General features: G+C 40.1%; 1 protein-coding gene across 2 annotated transcripts; it reads left to right on the top strand.

The window, feature by feature from the left end:
* The first annotated feature begins 212 nt into the window (after nucleotides 1-212).
* On the top strand, nucleotides 213-25,842 carry UBE2J1 (ubiquitin conjugating enzyme E2 J1). 2 transcript variants are annotated; one of them, XM_044757272.2, is made up of 9 exons: nucleotides 317-376; nucleotides 3,753-3,912; nucleotides 8,968-9,041; nucleotides 9,981-10,112; nucleotides 12,322-12,406; nucleotides 12,692-12,797; nucleotides 14,907-15,036; nucleotides 16,977-17,096; nucleotides 22,513-25,842. In XM_044757272.2, exons 3-9 carry the CDS (start codon nucleotides 8,982-8,984, stop codon nucleotides 22,789-22,791), a joined length of 912 nt encoding a protein of 303 aa, XP_044613207.1. In that variant the 5' UTR covers nucleotides 317-376; nucleotides 3,753-3,912; nucleotides 8,968-8,981; the 3' UTR covers nucleotides 22,792-25,842. The 2 variants fall into 2 exon arrangements, with proteins under 2 accessions (XP_044613208.1, XP_044613207.1); XM_044757273.2 differs by lacking the exon at nucleotides 3,753-3,912 and having other exon boundaries at nucleotides 213-376.

Raw genomic sequence — 25,842 nt, 5'->3', positions numbered from 1 at the left:
GCGCGGGCTGCGCGGGGCCAGCGGCGGCCGCGGGATGACCGGCGGCCCGCCACGAAGCGACTGCCACGTCAGGGCAACTTCACAAACCCCGGGCGACAGCAGCTGACGCGGCCGGGCCTGCGGCCAGGCCAGGAGGCGGACCCCTAGCCCCGCGGCCGCTGCAGCTCCGCCCCGGCCCGCGCCGGCGCCCGCCCTCCGCCCGGCCCTCAGGGAGGCGGGGGAGCAGCGCGGAGGCGGCGCCAGCGCGGAGCGCGCGCCTCGCCGGCCCCCCTGCGCCCGCCCGCACTCGGGCCCGCTGGGCGGCGTCGGCGGAGGCTACTGGGCCAGGCGGCGCGGAGAGCGGCCATGGAGACCCGCTACAACCTGAAGAGTCCGGGTGAGCGGGCTGGAGGCGGGGCGGCGCCGGCGGGCGGGCCGGGGGGCCGGGGGCCCTGAACGCTGTGGTGCCCCGCGTCCGCCGCTCCTCGCGGCTCCGTTCCGGGTGTCGCGCTCTACGCGAGGCCGCCGCCTGCCGGGTTGGCGCAGGCCGCGGGGCACGGGCGGCCAGTCCTGGGCGCTGGGCAGCCCCGCGGCCCCCGGCCTCTCCCTGTGCCCGTCCTCGGCGCGTAGGCCTGGGTCCTAAACTCCGCCCCGGGAACAGCTGGACCGGTGCTGTCCAGGGGCGATGGCTGCAGCCTCCTGCCGTGCCTGCGCTCCGGTTACCCCTCCTCCGGCGCTGCCGCCGGACTGTCATTAGCTGTTTGGTCCACTCGCATTTGAGGATTTGGTTGTTTAAATATCTATTTGCAGCATTTAGGGCGAATAGAATTACAGACATAAAGGAAATATTCTGTACTAAACCAATTAACCAAAGAGCTAAGAAAACTAGTTAGTTGAGCCGTGCACTTTAGAGCTAACCATGATGTTTGCCGTACTGAGTAATATGGTGTATGTCTATATTCACTCATAGAGGCTTCTTTTCCTGTGTTTACTGCCCCTGCTTCATTCCCAGAAGCAGCCCAAACCATCCTGGCCTCACATTCTTACTGGTGCATTAGAAAGATGTGAGGAGAGTCGCCGGCTCTCTTATATTAAGACAGGCTTGAAGTGAATCGCTGGCTTCTATACATGGTATTAGTTCCAGGTGTACCTTGAGAAATTTGTCAGGAGGGAGAAACTCCACAGTTCAGCTCTAAGTGAGAATACTAGGATGTTAGGGGTGGTTTGACCAAATCTTGCTGCTGCTTATTTTTTCCTTCAAAAAAAGCAGCTTCTCAGGAGGAATCAGTAAGATTGTCATCCTTATGGAAAGAGTTGACATTGTGAATCTTTGACTTTTTTAATATGGAAGAATATGCAAAGACTCCAGAAAACCCTGAGGATATTGATTGAACAGAGCTTTGTTAACTTTAGTGCTGTCCAGCAAAGAAATTTCTTAGGTGACCAAGTGTGTCGAACGAGTCATACTATTTGGGGGCCATGGACTCCTGTAAAGATCTGGTGAAGGCTATGAACCCTCCAAGAAATATATTTATACAGTTCAATTGCAGTGGGTTCCTGATCCCCCCCTCAATCACATCTCTTAAGAACTCCAGGAAAAAGAAAAGGAAGATCAAAGAGAAGGAAGGAAAGACAAGCTTAATTTTAAGGTTAGATGGTAGAATGATTAAATTATTTACATTGTCATAGGTATAAAGAAAACTATGTGGGGGCTGGCCCCGTGGCCGAGTGGTTAAGTTCGCTCGCTCCACTTCCGCGGCCCAGGGTTTCGCCTGTTCCGATCCTGGTCACCGACGTGGCACCGCTCATCAGGCCATGTTGAGGCAGCGTCCCACGTGTCACAACTAGAAGGATCCACAACTAAAATAATACAACTATGTACTGGGGGGTTTGGGGAGAAAAAGCAAAAAAAAAAAAAAGGAAAACTATGTGGGTAAAATCATATAGTGACTCCTTGGTCACATGGTACCAAGTTCCTTAGGATCACTGAGGTACTTAGTGGAGTATCCAAAGAAGTAATGGAAATATGAGTAATAATGCAATTTGGAATGGAGAACCGGTGAGTCCCAAGAGGTTGTTATCAGAGGACATTGCTCAATTTTGATAGGTTATCGCACCTGAGATTATGATAAGTGTTTAAAATTCTCTGGAATTTTGTGCATTTCCAAAGTATGTGACTTATTGTCAGTTGGCTGAGCTTTGGACGACATGCTTCTAGCTGTGTAATAAATTGCTTCCTTTTTTTGTTGTTTCGTTTGCTCAAAGGTGGTGTTGCTGTTCTAAAAAGATAATTTTTTTAACCTTTTTTTGGTTGTGTGGATCATTTGGAGTTCATGGAGAAGGTGAATTAGATGAGATATGGGACTTAGTAGAAATGCTAGGAGGCATAGTGAAAATGCTTTCTTCCTTTGTTTTATTCTCAGTCTCGTGATATTTTTAGAGTAATGCATATGTGAAAGGGAGTGATTAAAAACCCTGCACAATGTTGGAGATATCTTTTTCTGTCTGATGTGGATGGATAGGATAGTTAAGACAACACAGACAACTGGGTAAGGGCCAGATTGCTAGCTTGTGGATATTAAATTTGTTCATTCAGTAAGATAGGAAAACTTATTTCCTTGTGATTTTTCTGGATTTGACTTGTGGTTGTGGGCAGAGCTCTGGGTGGGGCACTTCATATGCCTCTGACTAGCTAGCAGTAGTTGCCTCTGGATCAAGCTCCCTGGTCTCTTTTTGGGGTCTGCTCTGGCCAAGGCAGGATGGTCTCATAGTACAAAGTAGGGAGACCTACATGTAAAGAACTTCCTGTGGCAGCTGTCCTCACAGGAGGCCTGTGGGCGTGTTCAGCAGGTGATTGGTGTGTAAGAGACCAGAAACCTAGGAGTTACCCTATCCATGCCTGTGGTGTCAACTGCAGCTTCTGCCAGTCATTCTCAAGCTTTAATGTCCAATTCAGACCCTTCTCCTAGGCTGTAGATACATAGAACTTACTGGTCATTTAACATCTTTACCCAGATTTCCCACAGACCGAAAAAAATCTCTACAGGGTATAAAAACCAAACTCATCAGTTTTCTCTCCTCCCCTAAACTTGCACCCCACCCTAATATTTCTTATCCCAGGCATTAACAGCAACTAGGCACCCATGGGAGTCATCTTTTTTTTTTTTTTTTTAAAAGATTGGCACTTGAGCTAACAACTTTTGCCAGTCTTTTTTTTTTTTTTCTGCTTTTTCTCCCCAAATCCCCCCAGTACATAGTTGTATTTTTTGTTGTGGGTCCTTCTAGTTGTGGCACGTGGGACACCGCCTCAACGTGGCCTGACAAGTGGTGCCATGTCTGTGCCCAGGATCCAAACCAGTGAAACCCTGGGCCACCAAAGCAGAACGAGCAAACTTAACCACTAGGCCACGGGGCCAGCCCCAGGAGTCATCTTTGATCTCTTGGTCTACTCCTCTACTCCATCTCCTACCCTGAAACAAACACGCACGCACACGCACGCTCAGGCATTTGTGCATGGGCACTAGTACACACAGACACATCTATCTAATCAGTCACTGTTGTCATCAGATCAAGTAAAACAAAACAAAACAAAAACTGATTAGCTCACTCCTCAATTGAAAAATGTTCAGTGGCTTCCTGATAGCTGTGGATAAAGTTCCAAGTCAACTGTTCAGCTTGGCTTGCAGGGCTGCTCATGATTTGATCTTTGCCCTCCTCACCAGCCTCATCTCCTACCTTTGCATTTTCAGCATCTATTCATTTTGCATTTTCAGCATCTATTCATTTTGCCCAAATGACTCTCCAGATGGAGCAACTCTTCTCACCTGTATGCCTTGGTCCCTGTTGGAACCTCTGCTTGAAATGCATCTGAAATTCCTATTAATTCTTCAAGCTTAAAGTTCAGCCTTGTCCAGCTCTCCTAGGCAGACAAAGGTAGTCCCTAAATTTATGCATACTAGATCAGTGTTTGTGTTGTGATTGTTTTTATGTCTTTCTCACTGTGAACATTTTTTGTGCGTGTGTGTAAGGAAGATTGTCCCTGAGCTAACATCCGTGGCAGTCTTCCTCTATTTTGTATGTGGGACACTGCCACAGCATGGCTTGATGAGCAGTGTGTACGTCTGTGCCCGGGATCCAAACCTGCAAAACCTGGGCTGCTGAAGCGGAGTGTGTGAAATTAACACTATACCACCAGGCCAGCCCCTCACTGTGAACTTTTTGAAGGCAAGAAGCAGGTCTTGGTCATTCTTTTTTTTTTTTAATAGCGATATAATTGACATATAACATTATGTTAGTTTCTGGTGTTGGTCATTCGTTTCTCTCCATCACTCAGACATTCTTTAAATGTTTGTTGAATGGATACTTTTGCAGAGTCTTACTGGGCAGACACATTAATCCTGAAACATTTGCTCAAGTGCCTTCACCATGGGATTAGGAAGAGGCAGTTGGGGAACATGACATTGGGTTCACGTCCTCAATATACCTGCCTCCTGCATTTTACCCATGCTTTGGAGATTGATGATATCAAGATACTTGCTTTCCAGGAGAAATAGATGTGTGAGAGAGAGTAACCTGTAAAAGATCTCTTTAGTTGGAGCTTTGTCTCTAAACCCCAATGTCAGCCCAGTGAGCTAGCCTCGGCTTGTGAAGAATGCTAGTGCCTAGGCCCATGGTGCTTAGAGCTTGCATCCAGAGTGATCTTGAGGCCTCCATAAAAGGGAAGAACAAAAGCAGGCAGGTAGGTGCTCCTCACTCCCATTCCCTTCCCTGGCACATTTATCTCACCATGGTAGGAGAGTTCCCTTGAATAACCTTGCAAAGAGATAAGAGAGGAGCTGATTGGAAAAAGTTTTTTCTCTAACCATGAGATGCAAGAGATGGAGAATCAGGAGTGGTGGACTGTGTTCTAGCCTGAGTTGCCAGGCAGTACTTTGAAACTTGCCTATTCTGTAGCAGTGATATTTCTCCTTGGGAGCCAGAGAGCCATGCTATGAGGCCAACTACAGAAGCTCAAGGCCTGGTTTTGAACGAGGGAGAGTCATTGAGAGGGCCTTATAGCCAGCCCATTTCTGACCTTCCTAACTTGTGATGTGGGGAACAGGGAGGGGTGAAAGGGAAAGGAGGATTATGTGAAGAAAGTATTGACTCTCATTTGACGAGTGTAAACATTAAGGCAGAATAAGATGAAGTGACTTGTTCAGAGATTTAGAGCTACAAAACGTCAGAGCCAGAAATTTAATGCAGCTCTAATTCAGAGTCCACGTTCTTTTTCACTAAGGCGTTCATAATAGATCTTATTTCAGAAAAAAATAGGGGCTGGCCACGTGGCCGAGTGGTTAAGTTTGCGCGCTCCGCTGCAGCGGCCCAGGGTTCGGACCCTGGGCGCGGACTTGGCACCACTCGTCAGGCCACCTTGAGGCGGCATCCCATGTGCCACAACTAGAAGGACCTGCAACTAAGATGTACAACTATGTACCAGGGGGGGTTTGGGGAGATAAAGCAGAAAAAAAAAAGATTGGCCACAGTTGTTAGCTCAGGTGCCAATCTTAAAAAAAAAAAGAAAAAAGAAAAAAATAGGTTATGAAAACACTAACTGTTCTCCCCTTCTGTTTGGCTCCGTGCTTTAGCTCTCACGTAGTATGTGCCTCTGTGGCCTATGAACTAATGAAATCAACATGTTTAGTTGTTGAACCAATGATTGTTCCTTTAAATACATTCTTATAGCAATTCTGACGCTTTCATACATCTCTCATAATATCCAAGTACTATTGGGTGTTTATTTTCTTCTTTCCTGTTGGACTGAGCTCAATGGGGAAAAGGGAGAGAAAATGATAAGGATATGGAATGACGTAAAATCTTAAGCTTCATCACTGGTCAGGCAGCTGATGTGGAATGAAGGAAAAACAATCTCCTTGGCATCTTTGCTGACAGCAGCTAAGCTAATGAACTTCATACCAGTTTTTTTTTTTTTTTTTTTGAGGAAGACTGGCCCTGAGCTAACATCCGTGCCCATCTTCCTCTACTTTATTTGTGGGACGCCTACCACAGCATGGCCTGACAAGCGGTGTGTGGGTTCGCACCCGGGATCAGAACTGGTGAACCCTGGGCCGCCAAAGTGGAATGTGTGAACTTAACTGCTGTACCACCTGGCCCGCCCCCTAAAAGAATGATATTTTTATGTGGCTTTAAATCGGGTTTTCAATCCTTGTTCCATGGGCCCCTTACTAGGTAGAATAGGTGGAAAGGGGGAAATAGCCTGAAGGCCCTTCCAGGCTGGCCTCTTCAACCAAAATGCTCTGTTATCTGTTGTACATATTGAGGTTCTCATTAAGCTTTTCTTTGAACAAAGACTTTTATCTTATTGTCAAATAAGTTTGAAAAACATTGCTTTTAATCAGATCCTTGGAAAGAGATTTCTTGGGGGAAGATAGTAAAATTCAATTCAACTAATATTTGTGCTTACTTTGTGCTAAGCCCTGAGGAGACTGCAGTGAAGTTGATTGTTTAGCAGGAAAGATAGGTATTAAGTAGTTACAAATGAGATGAACTTTATAAAAATAAAATATAGAGTGCTACAAGGGCTTATAGCATGGGGACTCCACCTGGGCTCTAGGGCAGTGGCTTCCAAACCTGACTGACTGTTAGAATAACTTGGAGAGCGTTTCTGGTTTCCACTGTCCTCCCGGGACTCCTCAGGAATTTTTATCTGTCCAGATGGGAATCTAGAGTCACTCCTCTGGAGATGGACAAGGGACAGCATCAGGGAGACCTCCCTGAGGAAGTTACTTAAAGGTCTAGTGGGAGCCAGTCTAGATGGTGAGGTGGGGTGGGGCAGGAGCAGCAGTGTGAGCTGAGGAACATGGCGTATGCTGGGTTAGAAACATGTACATATTGAGACACTCTCCACACAAGTTCTAGACACTAGGCCTTGTTCAATTCTTGACCCCCCACCCCAAGACTATAAGTTCCTTGATAACTGAAACTAGATTTTATTTTGGTTGTAGCTATAGCATCTAGTATGACCTCAATAAATTTTTTGTGTGTGAGGAAGATTGGCCCTGAGCTAATATCTGTGCCAATCTTCTTCTTTTTGCTTGAGGAAGATTGTCACTGAGCTATGTCTGCCAGTCCTCCTCTGTTTTATGTGGGATGCCACCACAGCGTGGCTTGACAAGCGGTGCTAGGTCTGCACCCAGGATCTGAACATACGAACCCCAGGCCACCAAAGCCGAGCCCATGAACTTAACCACTATGCCACTGGGCCAGCCCTGAGCTCAGTAAATTTTTGACGGTCAAGTGAACAAAGTCTCTGCCAACAGGGGCCTAGTTCAGGGTCGGAGATGGAAAAGAATATTAATAATGATGGAGTAGGATAGTGACTTAACTTTTTTCAGCTTAAGAACCCTTGTTTAAATGAAATTTTATGCGAAGGTCCTGATACATACTGAACCATTTGGTTGTATAGATGTGGGAGTTGCTTCTCAGTTAACCTCTCTCCCCATAACATTCCAATCTGTGCCTCCACTCATTTTACTTTTATTGTTTCCTCTCCCTATTCATATCCACCTTCGGAATTCCTACTGTCCTTCTCTAAGATGTCAGTGCCTGACCCCTTGTCTGTCTGCTCTCAGGTTAGGTGTCCACCTAGTGCGTACCTCTTTTATAGCATGTATCAAACTATGTCAGTTGGTTTTCAAGCAGAGTTTCGGCATCCTGGGGCTACCTGTCTTTTCTCTGGCTTTGCTCTCCCATGCCAGTATTCTGACATTTTTTTAGGACCTAAAGCTTGAGATGAGAGGGGCTGGGATGGAAGGATTGTCCTTTGAGAGCCAATAAGGAAAGAAGGAGGGTACAGATACAGATAGGGTTGTATATTGTGATAGGCTGCTGACAGCCATTTATCAGGGGAATAAAAGGCTGTGCCATTAACTGAAAGAGGTGGAAGAGAAAAGAGATGAGAAGCGAGTAAATAGGTGTCAAATAGTCTTGGGGTGCTAGTTGGAGAGAGTGGGCTGGTGGGCTTACTAGAAAAATGTAGGAACATTGGGTGGCATTATGTCCCAGTGGAGGTTGTTGATAATAGCTCTGTAAGGGCATCAATGTGCTTGCTTCTGTGACTTTTTTACTCCCACTTCAGTAATGCTCAGCTGTTTGGGTATAGACACCAAATGAGAAGATGGTTGGATTGGATCAGTTGGAGTTGAATTTTATTAGGAGAGTGTGAAGAGGAACTCCTGAGAGCCAAGAGTGTGGATAAAGAGGGAAGTGAATATATGTATAGATGGGGTAAAGAAAGTTGTGGGATCCGTGGATTGAAGGTTTTAATTAAGCTCAAGAATCATTTCAAAAAGGAATTCAATTAGGGCCATGGAGATGCAGTGACCTCTGGGGACAGTCCGTTAAATTAATGCGAGCTAGTGGATGGAAAGTCCCAAGAGGTTGAGGATATAGGGGGGTTTACGTTTATGAGCATGAATTCCAGAGGGCACGTTTTGTTAACATAGGTGTTTGAACAAGGTAGACTTGGACTGCCTGTGTTAGAATCCCAGCTCTGTCATTTACTAGCTGTGTGATTTTGGATAATTATGTAATCTCTCCATGTCTCAGTTTCTTTGCCTGGAAAATGGGGTAAAAATAGTACTTACGTCATAGCGTTGTTTGTTTTGAGGATTACATGAGTTAATGTTGGAGTGCTACCACATAGGAAGTATATATAAGTACTTATTAAATAAAAATAGTGTCTTTATGAGACTTGCCTATATATTTGAATTAATGTGTAATTCTTCTAATGCCTAACTGTCATTTCCTTCCCCCTTCCTCCCATTATTACTGTTAGCTCATAATTAAACCCGTACCGTATACTCGGTTGAATTAGTCCTCTACACATTTTTTGTCGAAGGAGCAACTTCTTCATTGGGTTTCTAAATCTGTGCTAATCACTTGGAAAAGTGTATTTTAAATGCGTCTATCTTGTGAATTTTCTTTTAGCTGTTAAACGTTTAATGAAAGAAGCGGCAGAATTGAAAGATCCAACAGATCATTACCATGCGCAGCCTTTGGAGGTTAGTTTCTACCTCCATCTTCCATGTATGAATTTTAATACTTTCATATTTTAAATTGCTTAAAATTGTTTTTCATTGCTTTGAGTCATAACAGACGTGTTTGATGTGGTTTATTGATATATTTTACTCCCTATGTTTCCTCTTTTATTAACCATTCGGAATCAGGTATTTTACAAGAAGCAGATTACCAGTCTCTATAAAAGGGGTCTCAGATGCCAAATTGGTTTTAGGTCATGAGTGTGAGGGAGGGAGGAGAAGTGGGAAGAACCCCAGACTCTGCAGTTTGGAAGACCTAGCCCTTTTTGGCTAGTCTGGCCTTTTGGCACAAACATCTCCACCTCTCTTCAGTCTTCTCATCTGTAAAAGGAGGGTATTTAAATGTGCTCAGTCTGGCTTCCAAGATAATAGTGAGACTAAAATGTAATAATGTGTGTGCGAGCATTTTGCAAGTGTAAACTCTAAAGTACTTGGTAATTGTAAGATAGTGGTGATAGCATATATATTAATATTATTGACCACTTATAAATAAGCTCTTAGGCATCTATGAGGGGTAATTTTTAAAAGTTTGTTAAAATAATCCAAAGATACAGTAATTATTTGGTTATATAATAATTATCACTTAGTTGTATTCAAGGATTAATTTCCAGCTTAATTACATCTATAATCTTATTTATGAATATATAGCAATGCTCAGACGTTTTTAAATGCATTTGTTTAAAAAAGATTTTAGCTCTTATGGGACATGAAAGCTAGATTAAATAGCTTTTATTTGTAACTTTACACTTGGGAAATTTTGTGCATTTTATACTTGAGAAGCTATTCTAGCAATAATGTAAAATATTAATTTTTCTCACCCTGGAATATTTCTAATACTCATTGGTAAAAACGATCAAACTTTTTACTGTTATTGATTCCTTGCTGGTTATTATTTTTGTTCAGGATAACCTTTTTGAATGGCACTTCACAGTTAGAGGACCCCCAGATTCTGATTTTGATGGAGGAGTTTATCATGGACGAATAGTGCTGCCGCCAGAGTACCCCATGAAACCACCAAGCATCATTCTCCTGACGGTAGGATTGGCTTTTGGATGCTTGTGGTCTAACTCTTCATGGTGGCTGCAAAGTATATTCAGCATATTCATTTTCATTAAGAAATAAAGTGGGACATTATTATAATTTTGCCTTTGGGGACCAGGCCTTGGTACCACAATTTTTCCCCCCAAAAATAATTCCTAGGAATTACCGATGATAATAGAATGCATAATTGCCATGGTGTGGTTGTTAGGCTTCACTGAATTAATGTATGCAGAGTGCTAGGCACAGTGTCTGGCACATGGTGAGTACTAGTAAAGGGTAGTTAATGTTACTGTACCTCTTAATCACATCCTGTCCCTCAGTTTCTCCCCTTTCTTACACTCTGGTCTTCAGTTTCCTCATTTATATGTGTAGCTCTTAGAATAAGAGCTGACACAGAGTCCTCAATAAATGTTAGCTGTGTTATTACTATTTATATCTTAGGATTTCCATCTTCGCATATTTTATCCCCATGTGAAGGAAAACTATTGATCTGATTTTCTTTTATCTTTCCTGAGACTTTGTTCCATCAGTGAATTCCTCTCTTAATTGTTAAGCTTTCCTTCCCTCATTTCGTTTAATTGATATGTGTTTAATTATCCCCTCTTCTTGAAAAAAGCAGACGTAAAACCTTTCTGTATCTCTGCTACCACTTGAAGCTATTGTGCTGTTTTCTCTTTGATAACCTTCGAGGCCTCCGTCCACTGGGTTAGCCTGGTGCCATCTGGTTTCCACATCCAGCACCCTGTTGAAACGAGCTTACTCCACCAACCTCAGAAACGAGGTTGAGAAATCCTACTGCTTCTTCTCAGTCTTCATTCTGTTCCATGGCACACATTGTGTTGCAAATGGTGACACAAAAGATGTTCATCAATAAATACCAAATTAGTGCTGCTTTTACCTATATTTGGTGTAGTGGAAAGAGCATTAGTTTTAGAGCTGATAGACCTGGATTCTGACCAGTGCTTTTTCCATTATACCATCGGCAGTTTACATAAGCTCTTTAAAATTCAGTTTTCTCATTTGTCAAAAGCATTTTGTAGTGTAAATATAGTCATACTATAAATTTCCTGGCATATAGAAGCTGCTTAACAAATATTAGGTGATGCTAAGAATTGTTAGTATTGGCAGTAGGGCCGGAGCAGGATCCTGGAGGGGCCCTACTATGTTGAGTCACTTTAGTTGCTAGATCATGGGGAGAGCCACGTGGTCTAGGGACAGGGGCTGGTGCCTGGGGAACCTGGTGGGGGTGTTTGGGGCAGAGCTGTTCACTGACATATACAGAAATATTTCAGTAGTTAGCGAACGGTCTGGTCATATTTAGCACGCTGGCCGAGAATCAGCCCTGCCCTTCTGATTTTCAATATTTGCTCTTTCTGGTTCACTTTCTCTCTTTTGAAAAGTCTTCTCTAACCTTCATTCAACAAAAATTTATTAAACACTCGTCATGCACTCTGTGCATCAGAGAATAAGTCAAATTCTCTGCCCATGTGGAGCTTATGTTCTAACTTCATGCCTCTTCTTCTCCTAAGTATGGATATGCTACAAGTTCAGACTTCAACTGTTTTCTCTTATTTCTGTGAGATGGCTTCAACGATCACCTCTGTGAAGTCAGGTACCAAAAATGTTTTCTTCAGATGTCAGCGTGTCTGTATTTCTGCCTGCCTGCTGGACGTCCTCAATAGCTCTTCTACCAAGACAGTAGATCCAAGTCCAAAAATGAAATCATTCTCTCTGATCTTCCTCTTCTGTGCTCCTGTCTTATGAGATTGTATCATCCTCCTGAAAATCACTCCCCTCAGAGCCTTCCTCACCAGCACCTAGTTGGGTGGTACTAAGTCCTGAGGTTTTATCCCAGCCTCTACCTGTCTTCTCTTGTAGATCCTTCATAGAGCCTGGCACCACACTAGGCACAGAGGAGGACGTCAGGACCTCTTTATGTGTAAATTATTTAGATTTCAGTTGTGCAACTCAGTTTCAGAAAGCTGCTACAGCTTCTAAAAACAGCTTTTATTATTCGTTCAGAATCCAACGAATATTTGTGGAGTGTCTATAAGAGAACAAAAATCTGTGTGCCCTTAAAGATTACATTCTTTTAAAGTTATCTTTAAAAATTATTTACATATAAAATGGATTTATACTTATAAAGTATAAAACATTAAACACACACATATATAATTTTTTAAATGCCTTATTTATTCCTAAGGCTAATGGACGATTTGAAGTAGGCAAGAAAATCTGTTTGAGCATCTCAGGACATCATCCTGAAACTTGGCAGCCTTCGTGGAGTAGTGAGTATTAATTTAAAGTGAATAAATCTTATATAACTTTAGTCAATTCATAACTATATATTATAATATACTCTTGAGATTGAAGCTGTTTAGGACAAATAATTTGATATTATTGAATAAATAATAAAGATGCTTTTCCTTGTCTAGATTTTTGCTATCATTTTAATACAGCTCTCCTTCCTATACCTGTTCAGTGAGAGCTTATGAGTCTTTTTCTTCTCTTTCTGGGGTAAACTCAGTTCCTTTTACGAAGCAAGTTAAATTGGTGTTTACTTTTTATTTCAGTAAGAACAGCATTATTAGCCATCATTGGGTTTATGCCAACAAAAGGAGAGGGAGCCATAGGTTCTCTAGATTACACACCTGAGGAAAGAAGAGCACTTGCCAAAAAGTAAGTTTTGCGTTTCATTCTTCATTAAGATCCAAATACTATTCTGGCTAATGGCTATTAGGAGATAGGCTCTGTCTCTTACTTTGTAAGTTACCTTGGCTGCAGGGTCTACTCTTAGTTTTGCTATTTTAGAAATTCAGTTGTACCAGTTTATCCAGGAGTGACCAGAGTCTAAGGAATTGATTTCATGCTATCTTGTTTTAGAAAGTAGTTGATAATAATCATCCTACAATGGGAGATATCTTCTCCTAGAACATGGTACTGGTCATTTGTCTCCACTTGGGGAGTATTGCAGATGGAAAAGAACCAGAGCAGTTATTTATATGTTTATGTGTAGCTTTCTACAAGATTAAAAATTCCTTGATGGTGGGGAGGGAATCCACTTTACATATCTTCGCATCTGGCTCATAGCAAGTGTTCAATAAATGATAGTGAATAAAGCAAAGATTTTCTTTATCAAGGTGAGGTTTCCCAGTGGTATTGCCTTCTCAGTTTTTTCCAGGTACATTCTGTCTATATAACCCAGATTAGTCTTTAGATTCAGAGTTTCCTCTCCTTTGAGTGGTGCTAAGACTAATTCTTGATTTTGATCATTTTCCTCTTCTGGACTCTGCTGTCTACCACCCTTCAGACATATTATGTTAATTAAATGATAGTATATCTTACCTTACACAGCCTAGAATTGGCCCTTCACAGATGTTTGTTAAATCGAATAGATTTTGGTGTCTGGAAGATTTGGTAGACTCCCTGGTCTCATCATCAGCGTTTCTTTTTAAACCTCTTTCCCAGGTTCTAGGGAAATACCTTACTTGTGGCTCCTATTCAGTGATTATAACATGTACTGTGAATGTATAGCATTTGTTTTTTTATGATTTTCTATCTTGATACTTATATCCATTTCATGTACAAGGTGATAAAAAAGAAAAGAACTTGGTTTTTTTCTTCTAGACTTCTCAGTATATCTATTTATTCTAGATGCTCAGTCTATAATAGAGGCTTTTTAAACATGATTTTGCATTCAACTGTGGGAGCATACCACCCTTGGGGATAGACTGATATATTCAAAATAAACATTCTCCTTGAAGTTTCATCTGACTTCTCAGTTAAAAGTGGACACATTTTAAGGCAAATAATTTGGATACAGCTGATTCTCAAGAGGATCTAGACAGTAGTGCTGCTTCTAGTGAAACAAAATTTTCATCAATAAATGCTAAATGAATGCTTCTTTTACATGTATTTTGTTTACAGGAAATTATTTAATAATTTAAATAACATGTTCTTCAAGACCTAAGGCTTTTATCATGTTGAACTAGAGGAGCAATAAAACAATTTTTTAAAAGGAAGTTCAGCAATGTAACTATATATTTCTACGTATTATACATATTTACTTCCAGTCATACAAATCCTCAGCACTCTTGTGAGCTTCAGAGCACTTTTGGCTATATCTGGAATACAAAGGAGAATATGAAAACATAGAAAAATAAATTGTAGGAAAGACTAGTTAACAGATTATCTTGAGTATCTGCTTAATATGAGTGATAAATTTCAGAGTCTTTGGATTTTCCATGAGTTCTCCATCTTTCAAATGTACTGCTATGTAGATGAATAGGATTTGTGAGTTTTTTTCCTGGAAATATGTGTAAATTCTATTTTTAATTGGCTTCTTTACTGTTTTATATATGTTTCTGCTAAAGACAATTCAAGCTTTATAGTGGACTTTTTTCACAAGTTTAACATATGGTTGTTAGTGTGATTTTGAGGATGTGTATTTAGACAGTTTATATATTTTGTTGTATTAATCTAAAACTTATTTTTCTTTAGATAGTATGTTGGGAAAAAATGGAATCTAAGCCTTGGATTTTATTTTTAATTTTAGATTTTTTTTAATTGAGATATAATTGACATAGATTTTTTTATACCAATCTAACTTGTGTATTTGTCTCAGAACTATAATTATTGCTAGCATAGTCTAATTTACATGTAGATGAATGTAATATGGAATTATCCAGTGTTCTTGTCTTTTAAATTTAATCATTCAGTATTTGAGTAAATTGGATTAACATTCAAGTATTTGATTTATACCCATCAAAAAAAATTATTTCCTACCAGATCACAAGATTTCTGTTGTGAGGGATGTGGTTCTGCCATGAAGGATGTCCTGTTGCCTTTAAAATCTGGAAGTGATTCAAGCCAGGCTGACCAAGAAGCCAAGGAACTGGCTAGACAAATCAGTTTTAAGGTACTCTAAATTCCTAAATAAATTCTAGTTATGGAGCTCTTTTGTTTACTTTCAAATTCTGCATAGAAAGTAAAGCAATATGGTTCTATTGCAATGAAGTTTTTAGAAATAATTTTTTTTATTGTAAAACTGATAATATACATTCACAAAGGCAGTAAAAGGTGGTAGTTAAAAGCTTAGACTCTGGTGTACATGCTGGGGTTCAAACCCCAGCTCTGCTGTTATTGGTAGTAGGACGTCAAACATGTTACTTAACTTTACTTTGTGCCTTCTTCTAATCTGTAAATAATAATGGTGCAGTCGTGTGTCACTGGACGATGGGGACACATTCTGAGAAACACATCCTTAGGTGTTTTTGTCATCGTGCAGACATCATAGAGTATACTGAAGGGGAGCGAAATTTGCCACCCCAAACTGTGTCTCTCTAACATGAAGGTTATTTTAGGCTGATTATTTTTAAGAAACAAAGGACTCAGAAAGTTTTTCTTGTTGGCTCCCCCTTAAGTGCCTAAAAGAATTCAGATGAAAGAAGTTGTCTTGGGAAGCAAGCTATCACCTCAGCCTTACATGAACGAGGTGGGAGACAGGCGGGAACCTAGTGCTTTTGCCTGTTTGCTGGGCTCCCCTCTGTGTCTTCTGGTTCTGTGTGGCCAAACAAACACTTGTTTTCCAAACGTTTGCTCCTTTTCACTACCTGTGAATTGCCTTCCTTCCCTTTGACGTCCCTGACTCTCTCCACCTTCAACATCTTTTGTCTTTAGCTGAGATGGTATTTAAGGTGAGGGCTTCAGCCATTGTGGCGAGTTACTTGGTTTTCCTGGGTTTCTGTCATGTATACATGTTATTAAACTTTTGTTTGTTTTTCTCCTGTTAATCTGTCTCATGTCAATTTAATTCTTAGATCAGCCAGAAGAACCTAAAAGGGTAGAGGAAAATTTCTCGCTCCCGTACAGTGCTTACACAAACCTAGATCATATCACCTATTACACAGCTAGGCTGTATGGTACTAATCTTTTGGGACCTCTGTCAAATATGTGGTGCATCATTGACCTAAACATTGTTATGCAGTGCATGACTGTAGAACTGTCACTGGTGCTCAATAAATTTTAGCTATGATTATAGAAAATATAGATAAACAATAAGAAAATAACAGTCATGCATAATCCCATCCCCAAGAAATAACTGCTGTTAATATTTTGGTTCATCTCGCTTATATCCTTTTTTTCATCTAATTGCTTCTGGATTTAATTAGCTGCACCTGCATTAAGCAATATACTACCTCCTTTTTCTTCTCCACTTCTGTACATCCTGTCTGTCTTTCCAGGTCCAGTTCTTAGGAGAAATTTTTCCTTTATTTCATTGTGGTGCCTGAAAGAGGAGGTGCTTAATAAATGTTGGTTATTCTCTTCCTTCTAAGGATTCCTATTTTACTTAAAATTGCTTGTCTGAAAATATCAGGGCCAGGTGTGTTTTGTACATCAGAATTTCAGATTTTAGAAACTATCAAACATATACCATATGTTAACACCTGTAGTGGGATCTGGGGCAGCACCCGATAATCAAACCCATTACTATTTCCTTACAAACCTGGGAATATTTATGGTAATATGGGATAAAGACTGCTAATAGCCTCACATGTCAAAGTTTGCCTGAAAATTACAAGAACTTAGTTTTTAGAGCTTTTTGGAACTGTGGATTATGAACCATGAGTGTTAGTTTCGTCCCTCACCAAGTAACATCTCCTTGAGAACAGGGGCTGTCTGTGCTTCTTCCTATAATACTTCAGAGTGTTGTACATGTGAGTGCCCCGTAGTTAACTGATTGATAGTTTATATTAAGGTAGCAATTAATATAAATCCAAGGGAGGGAATTTAGTAGGTTGTGGGTTATTCTGTACATTTCCTCTTGTAATACTGCTCTTGGCTGTATCTTTTTTATAGGCAGAAGTCAATTCATCCGGAAAGTCTATTGCTGAGTCGGACTTAAACCACTCTTTTTCACTAAATGATTTACAAGATGATATACCTACAACATTCCAGGGTGCTACGGCTAGTACATCGGTATGGCTCTTGTCTTTTACGTATGTGTGTATCTATATCATTATCTTTATTTACAATAGGAGGAGGAGATCCCTAGATGAGGCATCTGAATATTTTGGTTCTCCCTAACAGTTAGATTCTAGCGTAGCTCTCCCACTAATGAATTATGTTATCTTAAGCAAGTGATTTATATGTTTTGGACCTTCTTTTCTGTTAATTGGGGCTGGACTAATAATTTTTAGGTCCCATCATCCTTCTAGAATTCTATGATTTCTTTGAAAAGCTAGTTTCTATATAGTGCTACACTCTGAATATAACAAAATGTACATAAATAAGCCACTTTCTAAATAGACAACTGTGTCTCTGGCAGTTTTGTTAAGCTACATGAAGGCACTGATTTAATAAAGGCCTCGAGCTAAAGATTTGCCTTCGACTGGCTTTGTCCAGTATAGTAGCCACTGGCCACATGTGGCTATCTAAGTTTATATTTAAATTATTCAGAATTAAATTAATTAAAATTTCAGTTCCTCAGTTGCACAAATGATCCATAGCCACATGTGCATAGTGGCTACCATATTGGACAGCATAGATATAGAACATTACCATCATCATAAAAAGTTCTGTTGGACAGCACTGCCTTACCCATAGTAATTGTCCGATAAATAATTATTGAATAAAAAATAAATGATGCTATGGGTGTTGCTGGTTGTGCCCTGATCTGTTGTCAAAGTATTAGTGGGCCTAGGTCATCAGAGAGACCCTAGGTCACCAGAGAGAAAATGTGACTGGATTGTTGCTAAATAATTAGGATTATGGGAAAAAACATTGACTTTCCTTTTTATGTAAAAAAGATGAACTGGCTTTTGGGATCTTTTTGGTAACAGATCGTGTGGTTGAGTGGCCACATTTTTTCCCCCCTCTCCGGTTTATAAAGGATTTTAAAGGGTCAGGAAAGTTGAAATAGGAAACTACATATTTGCCCCTTACTCAGGAATAACTTACTCTAAAGTGGGACTGAGTAGTCTTGAGTGGCTCTGTCCTGGTCAGAGAGCGAGATGGGCAGAGAGAAGTAAGTTGGAGAAAGCAGGGAGAGGGTGCTCTGGAGGAAGTACTGGGAGGGCTGGAGATGGAGGGATAAGAAAAAAGGGTATGCTGAGAGGTAAATCATTTTTATGTGTAATTTTATGAATTGCAGAGGGATATAATGAATTCATTTTAGTCCGTATATGTGTTAACTTTTCACCTTTAGAACTTTGTTTTTTATTTCTTAAATAGCTTTTTTTTTTTTTTAGAAATAGAGCCATCCTATATAGAGAGGAGCTGGTAGTCTTTTTTCTCCAGCTGTAAGGACAATCTCCTAAAATTTGTGATGTATTTAAATCTGTCTTTAGTCTATTTTAAATCTATCTCAAGTCACCCTGTTACATATTCCAGTTACACTTATGCCAGTTGTAATTTACTTTACAATTAATTATTTATTGTCTATCTCGTGTCCCAGAATGTAAGTTCCTTGAGGATCAGGGCTCTCTCTCTACTGCACTGGATCCCCAGTGCCTGGCATGGTGCCTTGTACACAGTAGGTGGTCAGTACATGTTTGTTGATTGACGAAATGATCTTAGGATTAGTACTTTTAAAAAATACTAGGAATACAGGTAAAGAAATCAAGACGTTTGAGTAAATTAGATTGCACAAACAATATTGTTATTAGTACAGTAGTATTTCAAAGTAGTCCTTTGATTTTAAAGTACATAAAACTTAGAATTTTTTTTTTTAAAGATTTTATTTTTTCCTTTTTCTCCCAAAGCCCCCCGTACATAGTTGTATATTCTTCATTGTGGGTCCTTCTAGTTGTGGCATGTGGGACGCTGCCTCAGCGTGGTTTGATGAGCAGTGCCATGTCCGCACCCAGGATTCGAACCAACGAAACACTGGGCTGCCTGCAGCGGAGCGTGCGAACTTAACCACTCGGCCACGGGGCCAGCTCCATAAAACTTAGAATTCTTTCATAGGTATGGGTAACTAATTGATAGTAGTTCTGGTTAAAACACTGACATGTAGTAAGTTGTCTACAACTGCAAGTTAAGCTTTTTATTACATTTATGTACAAATTATCTCAGAGTGTGATTATACAATTTTATCACTGTGGAAGTCACTGAGACTTGGTTTTGGCTAGAGGTGGCTGCCTTACCTGCAAGTGTAATGTAAATTTGCTGAGATGTTGTACATCAAATCCCAGATAAGCTATGTTTTTTTAGCTTTGAGGGGGCGAGAGATTGCCCAAAGTCTAAATACAGCAGATAACATCAGGCCATCTGTTGCTTTCTGATGCAGATTTTTTAGCTGTGTAGAAATGGGGAAAATACTGATGGTAGTTTTGTGTTCTTTCAGTCTGTCGGATTTTTTCCCCCGCTTCTCAGGGGTTGAGCTTCTGAATAAGCCATTCCGTTTTGTATTAAAAAGCAAATGCAAAACTCCCTCACAGATGCTGGTTATTCTAGGTTATTATAGAAAAATTTATATGTATACAAGGGACTTATCTGTGATTTTTTTTCCAATATTTAAATTGAATTTAATTAAGTGCAAACATCACATACTTCTACCTTCCCAGACATGGTCACTTCATTTTAATTAAGGAAATGGAAACTGTTATGACTTGTTTTCATGCTGTGATATGTGTGTTTGAACAAGTTTAGGCAAACAGCAAAGATTTAGAAGTCCTGCCACAAAGCTTACCGTATTTTGAAAATGCGGAAGCCGACAGTTCTCCATCTGGCAGTTCAATAGGAACTTCCGGAACTGAGTCCAGTCAGTCCCTCAACTCCAGATAATCTAGGTTCCCGGGGCCTGTAACCTTGGGGTCGGTACAGTTTTCCCTTGATGTGATTGTTTTAAATAGGAAAAATTTTAGCATTTTATAATATTGTAGCACTAGATTTTAGTAATGTATCATCCAAAGGCATCTGAAATATAGGAACCTAGATTAAGCAGTATATCTATAAAAATATTTCCATTAAATGCATGAGTAATGTCTTATCTAAAGCCAACATTTTAAGGGATTGTTGTTCTAAGTATATTAATTATACTAATAAAGGTCTGAAAAGCTGTCCTAAGTAAAGTCATGACTTTTTTTTAACCTAAATTTAGTGCCTCCAAAGGAATATATTAATAACAATATTAATAATAGCTAACATTTAATAAGCAATTGTGTATCCTAAGCATTTTATTTCATTATCCTGTTTAATCCTCACAATACTGAGTTGGATAGTATCCTCGTTATACAGATGAGGGAGCTGAGTCTTATGTTAAATAATTTGCTTGGGGTTACACATCTACAAAGTGGCAAAGCCGGCCTAGTAATGGGAAGGCTTCTGGTTTTGGTCAGGTATGTGGGCAGAATAGTGTTCTGCCCTCAGACTAATGGAAAAAGATAACATGTATAAAATAAAAGCTTGAAGCTGAGTCAATCTCTTGTGTTAGTTTCTGGATTGGTAGCACCATCGTGTTTTTTATTTTCCTTTAGAACCCTTTTCCCTCGAAGCCTTGAGTGCATTTGCTTTCTCAGACACTTTCATCCTCTTGGCTGAGCAATTGAAGGAATGGGAGATTTTGAATGGAATGTTGCTGTGTTGGCTGCCATGACTCAGTTCAACTCAATGAGTATTAAGTCACGAGTGACTCCTGCGCCCCTGTAAGACCCCATAAAGTGCTGTGGCTTTGCGTATCTGCTCTCTTCGATGAGCACACTGCTCTTGGGAGTCCTGGAGAATGGAAGTCCAAGTTCATGCAACTCTCATTCAGTATCAGCCCTGACTTTTACTTGTAACTTTTCAAAGTCAGAGCTCCTTTCTTAGCTCTGTGTTATAGGTCACTACATTTGAGTGCTTCCAAAAGATAGTTTTAAGAAATTCAGATTATTTAAGCATCTTGAGGTGAATGTCAAATTTAAAATGTAATGTCTGAGTCTGGCCCGGTGGCATAGTGTTTTGCATTTGCACGCCCCACTTCGGTGGCCTGGGGTTCCCAGGTCTGAATCCTGGACGTGGAGCTACACACCACTCTTCAAGCCATGCTGTGGCGGCATCCCACACAGAACTGGAAGGACTTACAACTAGGATATACGGCTATGCGCTGGGGCTTTGGGGAGGGGGAACAAAGAGAGGAAGATTGGCCTGTAATTTCTTCTTCAGGTAACTTAGATCAGCAGTTTTTTCCCTAATGGTTATGGCTGTTGCCAGCACAAAGCCCATCCTCTTGCCTTTTAAAAAAAGTATTTAAATTACATTATTTGATTCTTTTTTTTCTTCTAAATATTAAAATTTTCTCTAATGGAAAGTATTTTAGATGTTTTATATTTACTCAGTTTTTAAAGTTTTTCGGAATAAAACATGCATTCTTATTTTTTATTTGAAAGAATGTGTATTGGCACTAATTTAATCAGTATAAAGTTGTTTTCAGTAAAAGAATTAAGGTCATTGGATTATTAGGGGTAGAGTTAAGGTATCTTTATGAATAAAGTAGAATTCCTATTTTATAGAGCTTTTCTTATCTATAACCATGTTTAAGACTTTGAATCACTTGGTACCACATTGTGGTTATACTTTGACCAAGCAGTCGTTGAAAGGATAGAAAGCAGTTAACATCTAGTGCTTTGTGCGGCAACTAGTGTGCCAGAGGAGAGGATGCATCGAGCCTCCCACAACTGCCTTCAGATTTTTCTCGGCACACACCCAGGGAACTCTTGACCACAGAAAGTAACACAGTTCATACTTTATATGCATAAAGTAACACAGTTCAAACACACGGGAAAAGGTTCTTCTAGACTTGTGTTCAATTCAGCTGACAGGAATTGTGAGAAAGAATAAGCCTGATTTGAAAACCACTTCTAATTCTTTCAACAGTATTGCTGTGAAGAACATACGGTTTGAAATTATTTCCTATGTTCTATGATTATTGGTGAAAGCATGTTGATGTAGTAAGATAATACTGGAAAAAATCTGTTTCATGAAGGGCACACAGTTAAGAGTTGCTTTTTTTTGCCATTTAGCATGGCAAATTTTCAAGCAGAAAGTAGAAACCAAATTGCTTCCCTCCTTGGCTCTCCTGAAAGAAGGGAGGTGCCCAGATGCCTAGCAGATACTGCTGGAGTTGCAGCTGAGGGAGAGTAGAAAGGCGTCTATGGAGAATCTGGGTCAACTCGGTCCTTGTCGTATTTGTTGCTGGTAAATTCCTCCTCCACCTGGTGAGTACTCAGAGTAAGTTGTGTTGCTGGCTTATTCACGAGGGTGAGTTGCTAGTCTCAGCATTCAGATACTTCTTAGTAGTTTTGCTCTTGGTTGTATTTAGTACTCTGAGACTCTCTGTACTCTTGAATAGATGACAGGTATATATACAAGTTTTCTTTGCCAATTACAAACACAACTTCTTACAATTTCCTAGTATGGAGTCCCGACCCCCTCGGCAGCGTCGCTTCAGCAGCCTGCCCCGCCTGTAGCTAAGAATACCTCCATGAGTCCTCGCCAGCGCCGGGCCCAGCAGCAGAGTCAGAGGAGGTCGTCTGCTTCACCAGACGTGGTCCAGGGCCCGCAGCTGAGAGACAACCACACTGGTCATGGCGGATCCGCGGTACTGATTGTCATCTTGACTTTGGCCTTGGCAGCTCTTATATTCCGACGAATATATCTGGCCAATGAGTACATTTTTGACTTTGAGTTATAATGTTGTTTTGTGTCTTAAGAGCTGTGACTCAACTGCTTCATTAAACATTCTGCATTGGGTATAATCTAAGAATTGTTTACAACAAGTTTATTTTGTATTTACCCCTCATTCCTTTTTTGATCCTTAAGAAATTCAGTATAAATCTAGCTAGACATTCAGACTGTCCTGCTTAGTATAAGGGACTGGGAGTGGAAGCCCCTCGTCTCCCTATGTGACCTGCTTTACAGGGAAATGACATCGTTGTTTCTCATGCCTCAGCTTCTTTTTATGTAAATTTGTGATACTTTTCTGTATAACCCTTTGACGTTTTTGGATAAAAAATGGTGTTTTAAGTTCCATTATGTATTAATAGTTACTCAATACCATTCATTGAGTATTCTGTTTCTACTTATGTAGAATGATATAGGGATAAGAGTTGAAAAGGGAAAGTAAAACCCCTCAAATAGCTTACTTAAAATATTGTTCATAAGAACCATACTGGGAATGCCCATTCTGTGACTTACTTTGTGTCCTAAACATTCTTCAGTGAAAATAACTATTTCAGTCAAACGTTTGTGAGAAAATGAGATGACATCTGTGTTGTTGATGTTACTTGAAGAGGGAATAATGCTTTGTAACCACTTTGATATGCTGTTATCCCCTTCTCTTCAGTATGCACACAAGATTTAAAAAGGAAAGAAAACAATCCTCCGTAGATCTTTGTTTTGAGGAAGGGTCCAAGCCAGAAAATCCCTTGATTTTCATCCAGAAGTTAAGTGGGAGGATCTTAAGATTTGAATATTTGCTTTGCTTTGAATTGTATATCTTTTAAGATGTGTTATATGCCTACCTTTGTAATCATTATAAATTTAATTATTCCAGGAATATGCATAATGATGAAATATTTCATGTACCATTTTAATAGAAAAGCTCAGGGCCCAAATAACAGTGATAGAAATTAGAAAAGTCTTTACTTAGAATTGTCCACCTAATCAAAGCCCAAGAAATAATTTTCAGTGCAAAATCAATATATAACTTAGTGCTAGCTAGCTCCACAGACTCAAGTAGATAATTTTATCATCCTAATGCCTGATGAGAACATAGAATCATAGAACAACATTGCCTTTAGCATGTTCAGTAACAGCATTGAGGGCACTCTTGAGAGTATTGTTAATGAAGATTTAATTTTTAAATACAGGCAGTCCCTCCCTAGCTTTCAAACAGGTTATTCTCTACAAGTGCACTTGTAAGTGAATTTTTTTTACAACTCAATGTTGTAAATGGTGTTTAGATCCTAGATGAGTCCACAAAAGTTAGTCCATAATGTCTATTGAATACTTTGGGGGATGGTATTCATAAAGTCCTTTTATTTCTTTTAACTAACTGAAGTTATAGGCAAGATAGAAAATTTGTGAAATTATTTTAAAGGCAAATTTAATTTTTACTCCTACTATGGGACTTTGATTCCATTAACCGTCAGGCACAATTTCTGCGTTCATCTGATAGCCAGTTTTCCTTTATATCTGCATCTAAAATAAGAACATATTATATACTATTATATAATAATAGTTGTCTTAAACTTTAATAAATTAGTGTTTTAAAAGTGTTTATAGATTGTTTCTGTTATAGCTATAGCTTGATAAAGTCTAAAAAAACCCAAGGACTTTATGAAGACCTCATATGTCAGGAAAATTATAGGTTACCATTTGATAACTTTATTGCCATGAGAAAATATTTTCTGAAGTCTTGATTTGGAACACAAGATATTAGAAGTACTGGTTCAGTGGTCAGTGGTCTCCTAGCGAGAGGTCACCGACCCACTGGGGAAGGCCAGGTCCTGTTCTCCCAAGAAGAAGGAAACCCCGTGCTCTCAGCCTGTGCTGAGACGAATCGTGTGCTTGAACGGTCCTCCCGCCATTTCCTCTCAGTCAGACTGGAGCCAGCCTCTACACCTCTGTGATCTTGTTGCCTGTTCCATGGGGTGGACCTCTACTTCAAAATTGATGAAGCCGAGAAGATTTGCACTGTGCAGATCCTTCTCTCTCTGATTTGCATCTCTTCCCTCACCCGTCAGCTGACAGGCCACCTTCTTGTTTGTGTTGGCTTTTTTTTTGCACCTGCTATGTGTATCTGAAAGTGGCACATTTTTTGCTCCTTCCCTTTCAGCTCCCGTATGCTACCTAAAATTCTTCAAGTTGTCGATCTGACATCCATTGTGGAGTTAATGAGCAAAATTGATCTTTGGGGCCATTCTTACTCGGGGCCATTCTTACTCAAAGGCCATCTGAAGGACCGCTTCAGAAAACTATTTTTAAAGCCCCAGTGTAACCCCTTAATTATAGAATAAGGGCAAAACTGAATGTTTGTTGGGTGAGGGCTTAGGACTCCTTCTCCCAATCCTTGGATTTGGGGCACGCATGGCTCTTTCTTTGACCAACATAGCACTTGACTACATATCAAGGTCGTTAAAATAGCATGCTTGAAAAAATGTATAATGACTGTTTCACCTGTAATTAAGCCAATGAAACTTTTCAAATTTTATGTGTTGTGGGGCTTTTATGTAGCACTTTACATTTTCATGCTGCTTATTGTTTTACTCTACTGAAATAAATGAATTTCCTCAAAATTCTCAACTAATTTTTAAAAAAAACCTCTAAAAACTTTATTATTTTGACAGTGGAAATATAAAATTTCCTATTTCAGGAGAATAAGAAACTTTTTTGTTATTTTTGGCTCTGAATAAACTTTCTGGTATCTTGAAACCACCCGTTTGTATAGACCCGAATCAGTAAACAAGCAAACCTCACACATTTCGACTTAATTTGAGCAGAAACCTAGGCTGAAGTACTGAAAAGCCTATACTGTTTTATTGCTTGCAAGTAAGTATATGACAGGTGAATGCATTTAGTGAACATGACTTTTAACGAAGAATAATGTATACATTAACATGGGTACTAGTAAAGCCTTTGTGGGAGGCTGTACCTTGCTCAAAAGCTGTTTGGAACACCTCTTTAACAAGCTGCCTTCAGAACTTGTTTGAGCTGCTCAATAAAACCAGTGACTTTATTCATA

This window comes from Equus asinus, chromosome 24 (assembly GCF_041296235.1).
Source record: "Equus asinus isolate D_3611 breed Donkey chromosome 24, EquAss-T2T_v2, whole genome shotgun sequence".
NCBI lineage: Eukaryota > Metazoa > Chordata > Mammalia > Perissodactyla > Equidae > Equus > Equus asinus.
The sequence above is the reverse complement of the archived record's forward strand: the minus strand, read 5'-3'. Positions and strand labels throughout refer to the sequence as shown.

Bases quoted from the DNA above. Each gene is read 5' to 3' on its own strand.
- UBE2J1 (XM_044757273.2), top strand. From the start codon at position 346: ATGGAGACCCGCTACAACCTGAAGAGTCCGG. The intron at 10,113-12,321 runs GTAGGATTGGCT...TTTATTCCTAAG, and splicing joins CAAGCATCATTCTCCTGACG to GCTAATGGACGATTTGAAGT. The intron at 12,798-14,906 runs GTAAGTTTTGCG...ATTTCCTACCAG, and splicing joins AGAAGAGCACTTGCCAAAAA to ATCACAAGATTTCTGTTGTG.